The 15066-nt window shown below is 44.3% G+C and overlaps 1 protein-coding gene across 1 annotated transcript in view; it reads left to right on the plus strand.

Moving 5' to 3' along the window:
* EFR3A (EFR3 homolog A) overlaps nt 1-15066 on the plus strand; it is a 53800-nt gene that overhangs the window by 17154 nt on the left and 21580 nt on the right. The window contains exons 5-10 of the mRNA XM_087891437.1: nt 634-784; nt 1623-1744; nt 5539-5688; nt 6436-6570; nt 7074-7152; nt 8453-8588. Of these exons, the coding sequence (XP_087747563.1) occupies nt 634-784; nt 1623-1744; nt 5539-5688; nt 6436-6570; nt 7074-7152; nt 8453-8588 (773 nt within the window). The remainder of the gene's footprint in view (nt 1-633; nt 785-1622; nt 1745-5538; nt 5689-6435; nt 6571-7073; nt 7153-8452; nt 8589-15066) is intronic.

Here is a 15066-nt window from a genome sequence, read left to right on the forward strand (position 1 = left end):
CAGCTTTGCTGTGAATTCTGGGAGTTGAAGTCCACAAGTCTTCAAGTGGCCAAGGTTGGAGACCCCTGGACCAGTCCAACCCCTTGCCCAAGATCATAGAAACATAGGACCGGAAGGGACCTTAGAGATCCTCTAGTCCAACCCCAAGATCATAGAGTCATAGAAACCTAGGACCGGAAGGGACCTTAGAGATCCTCTAGTCCAACCCCTTACCCAAGATCATTGAAACGTAGAAGGGGAAGGGTCCTTGGAGATCTTCTAGTCTATCCCTTTGCCCAAGATCGTAGAAACATAGGACCGGAAGAGACCTTAGAGATCCTCTAATCCAACCCCAAGATCATAGAGTCATAGAAACATAGGGCTGGAAGGGCCCTTGGAGGTCTTCTAGTCCAACCCCCTGCCAGAGAAGAAATTGCTTTGCCCTTAGACTTTTGAGGGGGGTGGGGGAGAAATATCTCCTTTCCTCCTTATCTTTTGGGACCACTTTTGTAAAAGGGGGCATCTATCCTTCTGGCACAAAGCGAGCCACCGGCAGGCCCGGTGGAAGAGGCCCTTGCTTGGCCAGGGTGCAAAGACGGGTGCAGAGGAGATCCTCCGCTGAGCCTCTCCCTCCTCTCCTCTCCTGCCGCCCAGGTACGTCTTCATTGCAATGGAGGCCCTGGACCAGCTGCTCATGGCCTGCCACTCGCAGAGCATCAAGCCCTTCGTGGAGAGCTTCCTGCACATGGTGGCCAAACTGCTGGAGTCCGGAGACCCCGAATTACAAGTCCTGGGAACCAACTCCGTAAGTCGGCACTCCGCTTTTCCTAAAAGGGGCTTCGATCCGGGGATGCCTCCATCGGCGTCGGAGGAACCGGGAGAAACAGAGCGCAGGGGAAAGGCAGAACGGGGCGGCAGCAGCCTTTCTCCAAATTCTTTTCCCCCAGTATACAGATAGTCCTCGATTTACGACCACCGTTGAGGCCAAAATGTCTGTCGCTAAGTGAGACATGGGTTAAACGGGTTTTGCCCCCCCAATTTACCATCTTATTTGCCATGGTTGTTAAGTGGATCAGTGCAATTAAGGTAGCCACACAGTCGTTAAGTGAGTCTGGTCACGAAAGGGGATCACATGGTCCCCTGGGACGCTGCTACGGTCGTAAGTATGAGTCAGTTGCCGAGTGTCTGAATTTTGGTCCTGTGACCGGTCGTAAGTGTGAAAAACATTCCTAAGTCACTTGAGTTCGCCATTGTAACTTTGAATGGTCACTAAACGAACTCTTGTAAGTCGAGGATTCCCTGACTCTGCTTTTGTTCAGCTGACCGAAAGAGAGAAAGCCGGATTCCCTTAACTCTGTGTTTCTCAACCTTGGCCGCTGGATGATGTGTGGACTTCAACTTCTGGGAGTTGCCTTAACTTCCCTTAAGCATTACTCACTTAACAACTGCAGTGATTCACTTAGTAACGGTGGCAAGAAAGGTCGTAAAATGGGGCAAAACTCACTGAACGCCTGTCTGGCTTGGAGGCGGAAATTTTGGGCTCCGTCGTGGTCGTAAGCCGGGGACCGGCTGTGCTTTTTCAGAGCTCATCATTGCTCTGTTCCTAATCTTGCGTCCGGACGCCTCCTTTCCCCTTCCTGCAGTTTGTCAAGTTTGCGAACATTGAGGAAGATACGCCTTCCTATCATCGCCGCTACGACTTCTTCGTGTCCCGCTTCAGTGCCATGTGCCACTCCTGCCACGACGATCCGGAAATACGGAACGAGTAAGTTGTGTGCACTTGTGTATGCGGTTGTGTGTGTGAGAGTGAGTGTGAGTGTGAGCTTTCCGATTGTTTCTTAAGTTAGCAAACCAAGAATCTTCTCCACTGACTCTCAGCCAAACACGGTGTTGCTCCATTTTCTAAGATAAGATAAACTTTAGGGTCGCTTTTTTCCATGAACACACACTATATCCATATCTATATCTATATATTTTTTGTTTTAATGGTTTGTTTGCTTTGTTTTAATTGTTGTGAGCCGCCCTGAATCCATTAGCGATAGGGCGGCATACAAGTTCCATTAATAAATAAATAAATAAATAAATAAATAAATAAATAAATAAATAAATAAATATATCTATCTATCTCTATCTCTATCTCTATCTCTATCTCTTTATATCTCTATATAGTTTATATGCCACGTCCTGAATAGGAGGAAGTGAACTTCCAATAATTTCTGCTGTCCTCACCACTCTCTGCACCACCTTCCTGTCTGAAGCAGTAATGCTTCCAAACCAGACAGTGATCATATGACAGGATGCTCTCGATTATAGAAAGTGGTAAGGACAGCGGGAGGAAGATGTACTTTTCTCATGCGGCGCAGAAAATCCAGGCGCTGGTGTGCCCGCTTCTAGGAGGGTTTCACTGTTGAGCAGCCAAGGCAGCCTACTCGTTAGCTGCACACCCAGAAACCTGATACTACTAACCACTTACACAAGTGAATTCTTAATACACAGAGGTATATGGCTCTGCTTGCCTTTTCTGAAATCGACAGTGATGGAAGGAACAGTTGTGACAGTCTCTAAAAGTAAAGATAAAGCTTTTCCCTGTCTAGTCGTGTCCTAGGGGGCACTGCTCATCTCTGTTTCTTGGCCGAGGGAGCCAGTGTTGTCCAAAGACGTTTCTGTGGTCATGTGGCCAGCATGACTATATGCTAAAGGCACATGGAACGCTGTTACTTTCCCACCGAAGTGGTACCTATTTATCTACTCACATCTGCATGCTTTCGAACTGCTAGATGGGCAGGAGCTGGAGCAAGGAACGGGAGCTCACCCCATCACACAGCACTCTGGTCTCAGGCAGGGGTGAAATCCAGCAGGTTCTGACAGGTTCTGGAGAACTGGTAGCGGAAATTTTGAGCAGTTCGGAGAACCGGCAAATACCACCTCTGGCTGGCCCCAGAACCGGCAGTAACAAAATTTGGATTTCATCATTAGTCTCAGGTCTTTCTAGCCGACAAGCTCAGTGTCTTTAACCACTGAGCCATCACGCCCCCTGTGGCATTTTAAGGTCATCTGAGCACATTTTTTCCGCATGTGCTAATTTCAGAGCACATCAAGGAGCTGTTCGGGGTTTTTTTGCCCAGTGCCTCTGGTCATCACAAACGATGCGGGGTGGGGGGGTGGGGAAGCACTTTACAATGATGGGCAGTGAACTTTGTGTGCCTTTTCCTCACAAAAACCCTGCTAGAAGTGGCTCAGCACTTTGAGACAGCTTCAAGCTGCGCAAAAACGCAACGGAGCAATTCCATTACATACACTATATTTTAATAAGCGGAAATTCACCAGTGCCATATGCAGGACAAGTCTAGGAAAATAGTGTGAGAAAGATGCAGCCCCTCAACAGGAATCCCCCTCTTGTTGCCACCAGTGGAGAGCCCAGTGGAAAGGGCTGGGCAGGGCCCAAAGACTAAGAAAGACACGCAGAGTCTCTCTCTTTTTTTTTAATTAAAAAGTTTTATCAAATATTACAACAATTTTTTCCCATCCCTCCTCCCCCCTCTCCCTCCTCCCCCCTCTCCCTCCAACCCCCCTCCCCCCCGGACTTCCCAGAGCAAATACAGGGTATAACATTTAACAAACATAAACTAAAATATGCTAACTTTCTGTAGGCTCCAAACTCCCTCTTGCTCTTTAACTCCCCTTTCAACTAACAAAACATAATTCAAAAAGAAAGAGTTGATTTCATTCATAGGCTATTTGAAACTTTTTAGTCCGATATTTGTTTTGAATATAGTCAATCCATCTTCCCCATTCTGATATATATCGTTCATTTGAATGGTCCTTCAAATACGCTGAAATTTTTGCCATCTCTGCTAAATTCACTACTTTTAATGTCCATTCTTCAATAGTAGGTAAGTCTTCCTTCTTCCAATACTGCGTCACCAAAGTCTGGCTGCTGTTATTAAATTTAAAATCAATTTAGTCTCTATGACCGTACAATCTGTAATTATACTGAACAAAAAGAACTGTGGAGTAAATTTTATCTTCTTTTTGAAGAGTCTCTTAGCAGGTTTCTTTATTGTTCCTCACCTGTAGACAGAATCTTGCCGAATTAAAGCAGACTCTTTGCATAATCAAAGATACATCCTGAAAATTTCTAGGGAGGAGCTGTCTTTAATACTCTTCCTCCCATTGCCACCGGTGGGGAGCAAAGAGGAAGGGGCTGGGCAGGATCCATGTCTGGCCCAAAGATTAAGAAAGTCATGCAGTGTCTCTTGTTAGCAGTTTACTTTATTAATTCCTTGCCACTAGACAGAATCTTGCCAAACTAAAGCAAACTATTTGCATCATCGAAGGTATACCTTGAGAACTTCTAGGGAGGAACTTTCTTAACTCTCTTCCTCTCAACCATATGATCTAAACTTCACTGACTCTTGGTCCTCTGGAATGCAGCCTCTCCCTCCTTCCCGGGAATCCAGACCACATTCCACCACAGTCCCTGACATTACAATGCATCTAGTTTGCACTGGAGCCGTTCCTCAGCTTCAAAACCTGAAGCTGAAAAAGATTAGAATAGAATAGAATAGAATAGAATAGAATAGAATAGAATAGAATAGAATAGAATAGAATAGAATAGAATAGAATAGAATAGAATAGAATAGAATTTTTTATTGACCAAGTGTGATTGGACACACAAGGAATTTGTCTTTGGTGCATACGCTCTCAGTGTACTGCTAAATCCATGAACTGGGTAGGTCTAGTTTGGTGAAAAGAAAGACTAGGGGGGACACGATAGCAGTTTTCTAATATTTGAGGGGCTGCCACAGAGAGGAGGGAGTCAAGCTATTCTCCAAAGCACCTGAAGGCAGGACAAGAAGCAACGGATGAAAACTAATCAAGGAGAGACGCAACATGGAACTAAGGAGAAACTTCCTGACAGTGAGAACAATTAATCAGTGGAACAGCTTGCCACCAGAAGTTGTGGGTGCTCCATCACTGGAAGTTTTTAGCAATCACAATAGCACTTAAGACTTATATGCCACTTCATAGTGCTTCACAGCCCTCTCTAAGCGGTTTACAGGGACAGCCTCTTGCCCCAACAATCTGGGTCCTCATTTTACTGACCTCGGAAGCAGAGAAGGCCGAATCAGTCTTGAGCCGGTCAGGATTGAGGGATTTGAACTCCTGGCAATGTGAGCAAAGTTAGCCTACAATACTGCATTCTAACCACTGAGCCACCACAGCTCTTTAAGAAAAGATTGGACAACCATTTGGGCTCCTCTTTGAGCAGGGGGTTGGACTAGAAGACCTCCAATGTCCCTTCCAACCCTGTTAGTTTGGATTCTGTAAATGGCAGCTTGAGCAATAAAAAGGAAGAGGGCCAGTAAGGAAGAGGAGCAGCCAATGTGCTGACTTCTGTAGGCATGTTTTCTGTCCGTCATCCCCACATCACTTCATTAGACCCCGCCCTGTCTGTCTGCACAGAAGGATTTAATTTGGAAATAGGACTTGTAGGGCAATTGTGACACATTCACCCCTTCCCTTGAGTTACCTGACATTTCTGCCTCTTCCCACAAGGATCCGGATCGCTGGCATCAGGGGCATCCAGGGAGTTGTGCGGAAGACTGTAAATGATGAGCTGCGGGCCACCATCTGGGAGCCTCAGCACATGGACAAGATCGTCCCCTCCCTGCTTTTCAACATGCAGAAGACAGAAGACCCTGATGGGTATGTCTGCCTTGAGGAAGGGTGTGACTTCTTCCTCTTTTGAGCTTCCCCTTGACCTTGGTTGATCTCAGTTGACCAATGTTGATTAATCATGACTTCTGTTGACCACTGTTGACCTTGGTTGACCTCGGTTCACCAATACTGACCACTGTAGACCTCTGTTGACTACTGTTGACTAATGTTGACCAATGTTGAATTCTCTTCATCTCAATTGACCAATATTCACTACTGTTGAACTTGGTTGATCCCTATTGACCTTGGTAGACCTCTGTTGCACTTCATTGACCAATGTTGATTTTGTTTGATCTTTGTTGACCAATGATGACCTCAGTTGATCAATATTGACCACTGTTGACCTCTTTTGATCACTGTTGACTAATGTTGACCACTGTTTAACTCTCTTCATCTCAATTGACCAATGTTTACCACTGTTGACCTTGGTTGATCACTATTGACCTTGGTTGACCTCTGTTGCCCTTCATTGACCAATGTTGATTTTGGTTGATCTTTGTTGACCAATGATGATCACTGTTGGCCAATGTTAACCTCTTTTGACCTATGGTGACCAATGTTGAGCACTGGGTGAGGTTTCCCTGGTTAACAAAGAGGCAGCAGCCATGAGCAAGGAGCAGCTGAGAAGGAAAGAAGCTCAGGGGAGCCAAATGTCTCCTCTGGGAGTGCTGGTGTCCCTCAGCATCCCTGCCAGGCTTGGCATTCCTGTCCCAGCAGTGTCTCCTTTCCTTCCAGTCGAATTGGACCACCAGCCTCTCCATCAGGTGAGAAAGAGGAGAATCCTGCTGTCTTGGCCGAGAACTGCTTCCGAGAACTGCTGGGCCGTGCGACCTATGGGAACATGAGCAATGCCGTCAGGCCAGTCTTCGCGTAAGTGGGATCCTCCAGAATCTTTGGGGTTTTGCTAGGAGTAAGAGATAAGTGGGGCAGGACAGCTGCGGCTCCTGACACAAAGGCTCCTCCTGAGCCATTCTGATTTCTGCTTCATTCTTTGTTGATCCATGTTCGGAAACTGGACTGGCTCATAGAAAGAACTAAAAGCAGTGTGGACTAGTGCAGCCTTGCACCTCACTGCTTAACTTTCCCTCTGGAGTCAACATGGAAAGACACGGAAGGACAGTGTAGGGTCCTTGGTACTCTCTGGGCTTGGCTGTTTACTTGCAGATGTTTCATGACCCACACTAGGCAACATCATCAGTGCTAGAAGGGGGTGGAGTTTGGGATGAGGAGGAGGAGGAAGAGGAAGGGGGAGGAGACTGAGGGGTCCTTGGTGCTCTCTGAGCTTGTTTTCTTACAGACGTTTCGTGACCCAACTAAGTAACGTCATCAGTGCGCACCGTAGCACTGACAGACAAATCATTTGTTTTTAACAGACATTTAGGCCATCACAAACTCTGGGACCCAAATGAATTTGCCGTCCATTGCTTTAAGGTCATCATGTACTCCATCCAGGTAAGACTGCCCTGTTCAAACCCAGGTAAGACCTTCTTTGCAGCCAGGTGTGCTTTTTATATATTATCGGAAGCAGAGAGCCTTTTCATCAGGGTGAAATTTTTCTTTTGGCTGACGTCATCTTTAATGTGTGTGCGTGTGTACGTTCAGCCAACTTGAAGCCTGAAATTTCGTTTTAGGGCAGAAGTTGAAAGCTTTCCTACTTGCTGCATTCTTTTCTTTTTTTTTTTGAAATTTTGAAATTTATTTTTAAACATAAAACATAAAACAGCATCTTTTTAGAGCAAGTATTTGATCCGGTATAAAATAAATATAAATTCCAAATTTCATCCGTTAACATCTTAAAAAGAAAAAAAGAACAAATCTAAACCCAATTTTTATCATTCAATCTAACATCTTATTCTAACATTTAATATTTTACTATGTAATCACCCTAAATCTTAAACTTCAAATCTAAACAGCTCTTTATAATATTCATTTATCATTTTAACAATCAGTATTTCATAGATTTTCCTTACTTCAAAAACCCAAATCAAGTCAATGTTTCTTTTAACTCACATTTAACGATCAACATAAAGTATTTTATTCCTCTCTTAAGAACATTTCAAATGACTGTTCATTTAGTGACTGTTCTGAGTTACAACGGACTGAAAAAAAAGTGACTTACGACCGCTTTTCACACTGGCGACCATTGCAGTGTCCCCAGAGTCACCGGCTCAAAATTGAGATGCTTGGCAACTGGCATGTACTCATGACGGTTGAGGTCCCAGAGTCACGTGATCCCCTTTTTGCGATCTTCTGACGAGCAAAGTCAGCGGGGGGAAGCCAAATTCACTTAACAACCTTGTTAGTAACAGAACCGTATCAAGGATTTACTTCACAACTGTGGAAGAGAGGTCGTAAAATGGGCTCAAAACTCACTTAATGAAGGTCTCTCACTTAACAAACTGAAATGATGGGCTCAGTTGCGGTTGTGAGTCTTTAAAGCAGTGTTGGTCAACCTTGGAGACTTGAAGATGGGTGGACTTCAACTCCCAGAATTCCCCAGCCAGCGTTGCTGGCTGGGGAATTCTGGGAGTTGAAGTCCACCCATCTTCAAGTCTCCAAGGTTGACCAACACTGTTTTAGTCATTATTCCTTTGACTTTCCAGCTGTTCCTCTTCGTTTTTCGGGATGCCCCAAACCTGTTCTTTGGTTCCCGTTTCTCATTTGGACTCGGAGGCACCAAAAATTTCATTTGCCTTCCTTGGAGTGGGGGAGAACTGTGACTAGATTCCTTTTCCCCCCGTTTCCTTCCAAGGCCCAATACTCGCACCACGTGATACAGGAGATCCTGGCACACCTGGACAGCTGCAAGCGAGACTCTCCCCGCGTTCGAGCTGGGATCATCCAAGTCCTGCTGGAGGCGGTGGCCATCGCGGCCAAGGGATCCATCGGTGAGTCCAATCAGATCTGTCCGGCCCGGCTGGCGTTGCAGTTTTGAGAGAGGGATTCAAAGGGCTGGTTGGTTTGTTAGGAATGTGGAAGTCAAACATGTGGCTTCTTCCAGTGGATAGGTAGTCCTTGACTTACAAACATTCGTTTAGTGACGGTTTGACTTTTCAGTTAGAACGGTACTGGAAAAAAGTGACTTATGACCGTTTTTTACATTTACGACTGTTGTAGCATCCCCAGGGTCCCATGATCAAAATTGGCAAGGGACTCATATTTATGACGGTTGCATTGTCCTGGGGTCATGTGATCACCTTCTGACAAGCAAAGTCAACGGGGGAAGCCGGATTCACCTAACCAGGTTAAATCACAACTGTGGCAAGAATGGAGTAGAGTAGAGTAGAGTAGAGTAGACTAGAGTAGAGTAGAGTAGAGTAGAGTAGAGTAGAGTAGAGTAGGAAGGGACCTTGGAGATCAACAAATGTCTTGCTTAGAAACCTAAATTTTGGGCTCAGTTGTGGTCAAGGACTACCTGTATAAACTACCAACTTGTGATCGTATGTGAAAAATTCCTTGTGGCAGGAAAAGTCGTAAAATGGGGCCAAACTCACTTAACTGTCTTGCTTAGCAACAGAAATTTCATGTTCATAAGGTCATAAGGTGAGGACTACCTGTACGATGGTTGCACTGTCCTGGGCTCACCACTTGTGTGACCTTCCCAGGTGGCTTCTCACTAGCAAAGTGAACAGGGGAAGCCGGATTCACTTAATGACCGCATGATTCATTTAACAACTGTCTTGCTTAACAGTGGAAAAGTTGGGCTCACTTATGGTCGCAAGTTGAAGACTATCTACAGGTAGTCCTCAACTTACAACAGTTCATTTAGCGACCAAAGTTACAACGGCACTGAAAAAAAGAGACTTATGACCATTTTTCACACTTACGACCGTTGCAGCGTTCCCCCACAGCCATGGGATCAAAATTCAGACGCTGGACAACTGACTCACATTGATGTCAGTCGCAGCATCCCTGTGGTCAAGTGATTTAGATACAGATGCTTTACATCTGTCTCACATTTATGACGGTCCTGGGGTCAAGGGATCCCCTTTTGTGACCTCCTGACAAATGGGCAAGCCAGATGGACTTCACACCAAATTGAAAACTGCAGTGATTTCGCTTAACAACGGTGGCAAGAAAGATCGTAAAATGGGTTAAAATTCTCACTTAGCAACAGAACTGTTAGCAGGGGTGGGTTCTAATTTTTTTTACTACCGGTTCTGTGGGTGTGGCTTGGAGTCATGTGACTAGGTGGGCGTGGCTAGCTGGTCAGAATCATTTCTGGAAGGTCCTCACACTTACGACCAGTCCTCGCACTTACGACCCAACTCATTTGTTTTCTTTTAACACAGATCAGCTGTAGGGCGGCCCTTTGAAGCCCCGCGGCGAGAGTTTAAACAGTTTTTTTCCCTCTAGTCATCAGCTGGGACTCAGGAGGCAGCAATAGATTGGGGGTGGGACCAAATAAAAGGTAAGAATAATGTGGGTGGGCGGGGGGGGAGAACCGGTTCGGTGACGTCATATCGTCACCGCTACCGGCTCGGCCGAATCGGACCGAACCGGGAGGAACCCACCACTGACGGTTAGGCTTAATGGTGGCTGTAAGCCGAGGACTCTGCTGTTCCTCCCAGTATAAAATGATCCTCCCCACGGGGTTTGGGTGCTAAAATTACTCTGTCGTGGGATTGAGACAGGAACCACTTGAGTAAGCAAGAATGTGGACCATATTATTAAAGGCTAATTAGGGATAATTGAGCTGGGGATGAGATCCGGGATCTTCTGGCTTGCCTTAGCTGACTTCTGGCAGTCGAGAGGCGGCAGGAACCCGAATTGAGAAGGACAGCCATTGGGAGCAAAGGAAGAAGCGTGGGTGTCGATAGAAAACAGAATTGGGCCATAAATGGCACCCCAGGATGGCAGACGGTGCCAGGAAGCCAAGAGGGAAGATCCAGATGGTGAGGATTTGCCCCGGAGGAAAAGGTTATTTTATCCTGCTTAGATAAGGCAGAAAATGTACTTGCTAATCCCAGTTGTTGTTGTTGTTTTCCTCCCTTGTTCTTTCTTTTATTTAAAAATTAGAACTGGTTCTAAAGCATGAATTATTTCACATTCTTCTCCTCTTAACTATTCCATGGAACATTTTTAATTGGGTCCCAAAGGGGCTTTTTTTTTCAAGACTTTCTGGTTTTTTCCTTTTGAAGATGTTTCGCTTCTCATCCAAGAAGCTTCTTCAGCTCTGACTGGATGGTGGGGAAGGATGGAAGGATTGATACTCCTTGCAGACAGCTGGTCGATGACTGTCATCCACCAGCCAGCCAGAGCTGAAGAAGCTTCTTGGATGAGGAGCGAAACGCCTTCAGAAGAAAAACCAGAAAGTCCAGTTGCCTCTTGAAAAAAACACCTTTGGGACAACTGGGACCTGGTTGACCGAGATTCTCCGTTGACATTTTAAATTGGGATTTATCTTGTTGCAAGAAATCACCTATGGCAGTGTTTCTCCACCTTGGAAGCTTGAAGATGGGTGGACTTCAACTCCCAGAATCCCCCAGCCAGCGCTGCTGGCTGGGGGATTCTGGGAGTTGAAGTCCACCCATCTTCAAGCTTCCAAGGTGGAGAAACACTGGCCTACGGAAAGTGAGCTGGCAAAAGGATTCTCACTTGTGAAGTTGCTCTTTCGTGGCCCTAATTTTCTTTTATCTTTTTTTCTTTTAAAAAGGCCTAGAGCTTTTTTAAACCAGGCAGGAAACACGACCAAATGAACTAACTCTACTTTATTGTAAGGCTACGTTAACATAATCTTTCAGGTTTGAGAGTGCAAATCTCCCGCCGTCTGTTTTACAGTCTGAGAAGCTTCTCTTTCTCCATCCATTATGCAGCTAAATCCTCTTTTTATCTGACCACTTCCTTGCCCTGTCTCTTTCAAATACCATCACAAATTCTGTGTCCGTTTGTACAAGTTTGTCCTAGACTTATGACCAAAATAGCGCTGAAAATTTAGGTTGCTGAGCAAGACGTTGGTTGAGCTTTGATGAGCTTATTTTATTGCTAAATAAGTTGTTGTTAAGTGAATCACTGCTGTTGTTAGACTGGCAACGTGGTTATTAACTGAATCTGGTTTCTGTCAGTGTAATTATGAGCTGGGATTGCCATTCCAACAATGGGAACTGCTTGGTGACTAAGAAACAGGATCTGTTGTGAGCCAGGGAAGATGGCTTGGGAGCCTGACCATGGCTTATTTTAACTGGTCTGTATATAAGAGTTAGTTTATCCTTGAACTGTAGATTCTATTGCTTCTGTGCTTCTGGATTCTGAGTTCTGGTTGTCCTTGTCCTTGCTTCCATGTTGCAAGAGCTGCATGAGTATTGTATACATGCATCATGCTTTATATTATTGTATATAAACAAGTTTCTTCTATAAATGAATCCTGCTGAATTATTTACTTGGGTGCTGATTGGATCGCTGCAAACACTGACAGTTTCCCCCTTGACCGCTTATGAAAAGGGAGTCACATAATCACCTGACCCCGGGACACCACAACCGTCATAAATATGAGTCAGTCACCAAGCCTCTGAATTTTGATCACGTAACCACAGGGATGGTGCAACAGTCATAAGTGTGAAAAACCATCATAAGTTTTTTTTTTCCAGTGCCATTGTAACTTCGAACGGGCACTAAAAGATATAAATCGAGGACCACGTGTATTTTCTACCTCGGTACTGCTAGCGTCTTTTTCTTACTAAAGTTATAAAAACCGTCTTGGATTCATAACAAGTCTAGCAAGTAAACTTTCTCCCAGGCGGAGACTAAGAAGTTTGATAATAAGGAATTTGGGCAGTGATGGATTGAGTCAGGTGAACACGTCGTGACGTAAAAAGAGATGTTTGATTTGGTGCTCGTGGCTAACAGAGCCGGTTTGTCTAGTGAGTAAAGTGCCAAACTTGGGATGGGAAGACTCGAGTGCGAGTTCTGCCGTAGGCAAAAAGGCCATTTGGGTGAGTCAGCTTTCTTTCAGTTGTAGCGAGAAGCCAATGTCAGGGTTCCAAGTAACGCACCCATAATAAATAGAACTCCGAGGCAGGTAGATTCCTCAAAGAACTGGTTGATTGGATATATCATATTGGCACAGTCCTGGTGAAAACCGACTCTGAATATTCCCGCGGTTTTCACCTAATTAAAAGTAAAAGTTTTTCCCACTTCCCCAAACAATCAGTCATGTGGTCCAATCATTGTGCCAGTTGCCTGGTAACTTTGCTCCTCCTCTCTCCGACCACCTGTGGGAATGACCTTGGTTCCCAAGAGAAAGTACTTTGTTTTGGCTACAAACCCCAACTATCTCTATTCTGCCCTCCCTGGCCCTCAGCTCCAGGGTGGCAACACTGAAGCTCAGAAAATGGCCTCATTCAGGCCAGCTTCAGGGTGGACGGCCGATGCACCTCTGGAAATGGAGAACTGCCTGGGCTTGTCCAGATTAGAAGCTTGGGAAATGATGAAATCCCCTCCACAAAATTCACTGGGTGACCTTGGGCCGGTCCTCCTCTCTTAGCCTTGGGAAAATGTCAGAAGACATTCCCAGGAAAACTGACGGGCACCAAGAGAATATTTGTGGTTGAGGGTTGAACTGTGGCTTCTTTCTCCCAAAGGTGCTTTTTTTCAATTGGCAACTGGACTTTCTGGTTTTTCTTTGAAGACATTTTCCTTCTCATCAGAACTGAAGAAGCTTCTTGGATAAGAAGTGAAACGTCTTCAAAGAAAAAAAAAACCAGAAAGTCCAGTTGCCTCTTGAAAAAGCCCCTTTGGGACAACTGTGACCTGGATGAATGAGAATCTCCATAGACATGTGGCTTCCTTGATGCTCTCTGTGTTTGGTGTGGGGTTTTTTTTGGGGGGGGGGGGTGATGTTTCATGACTAAGGTGACCAGACATCCCGCTTTTGGCGGGACAGTCCCGCTTTTGAGCAATTTGTCCCGCGTCCCGCGGCGTTTCAAAAAAGTCCCGATTTTTCTTGAGCCCCAGCTGATGGCTAGAAGAAAAAAAAACTGTTTAAACTCTTGCCCGGGGCTTCAAAGGGCCGCCCTACAGGCAATCAGTGTAAAGCAGTTTTTTTTCCCCCTAGCTAAGCTTCAGAAACGAAACCGAAACCAGAGTCGAGAGGCAGAGAGAGATTTATTTTTATTTTTATTTTTCCTCCCCAAAAAAGGTAGGTGAAAAACTGCAAACAATGGGAAATTTAGGAGGAGAGTTCAAGATTTTAAAACACAAAGGAAAAAAAGCTGTATTTAACTAGGGAATTGTAATAATTGAGATACTATTAATTGTATATTGTGTTGAAAGCAGAAATGGTTAGGTTGTGGTTCGGAGGAATATATGGGAGAAATTATTTGGTTTATTATTATTGGTAAATATAATTAATTGATTTGTAAGAAATTGGATTGCATGGAAATAATTGGAATATTCATGTTCATATTGATTAATATACAAAAAAGATAGTTTTATAACTAATTGATTTATATTAAAATGTTGAATTTGTATTAAACAACTGTATTACATAATTACATAATTAAACACTGTGAGGATGGATATAAAAATAGATGACAATGGGAAGGGGTATAATATAGAATAGAAGGGAAAAATTGAATTTGATTAAGATTAGAGATGAGGATGAAGGGTAATATTGGTTTTTTTAAAAAATAGATAAGGAATAAATATGGCAAAAAGGAAATATAGAAATTGTAAATTTAATTGAAATGACTAAACGCTGTTTAAATTTGTGAACCAGCCAAATATTCTGTTCAAAGAAAATACATTGTATGTTTGTATGTGTGTTTCTAATTATTGCTATTTATTCATATTTGTTCTCTTTTATTCTTTAAAGTTTAACAATTCATTCTTTATCTTAATATCTTTATATTTGCTTGGGGTTGGCTTTCTTCCCTTTCATCTTTTTTATTGTACAGCAATCTTTCTCCTCAAACCTACCACCTCTCTCTTTTCTTTCCTTCTTACTTTCTCTTCCCCCCTCTTCTTCTCCTCCCTACTTCCTCTTTCTTTCTCCTTCTCCTCCTCTCTTCCTCCCTCTCTTACCCTCACTCCTACTCTAATTTCCATTCCTTCATCCCTCTCTATTGCTGTATCCTTTAATGCATATGGACTACTCAGAGGGCTGAAAAAGTTATTTTTGACTGGTCCTCACACTTTTGACCAGTCCTCGAACTTATGACTGTCCTCACATTTTACATTTTTGCCCTATCTTGTCATCATGGTGAAGAGAAGCAGTTGTGAAATGAGTGACATGGTTGTTAAGAATGCTGCATGGGCATAAATGTGAGGATGGTCATAAGTGTGAGGACCAGTCAAAAGTGCGAGGACCTGTCAGAAATGACTTTTTTCAGCTCTCTGGTTAGTCCTTTTGTGCATATGGACTACTCA

This window comes from Pantherophis guttatus, chromosome 3 (genome assembly GCF_059756535.1).
Source record: "Pantherophis guttatus breed Tessera chromosome 3, ASM5975653v1, whole genome shotgun sequence".
In the NCBI taxonomy this organism is placed as follows: domain Eukaryota; kingdom Metazoa; phylum Chordata; class Lepidosauria; order Squamata; family Colubridae; genus Pantherophis; species Pantherophis guttatus.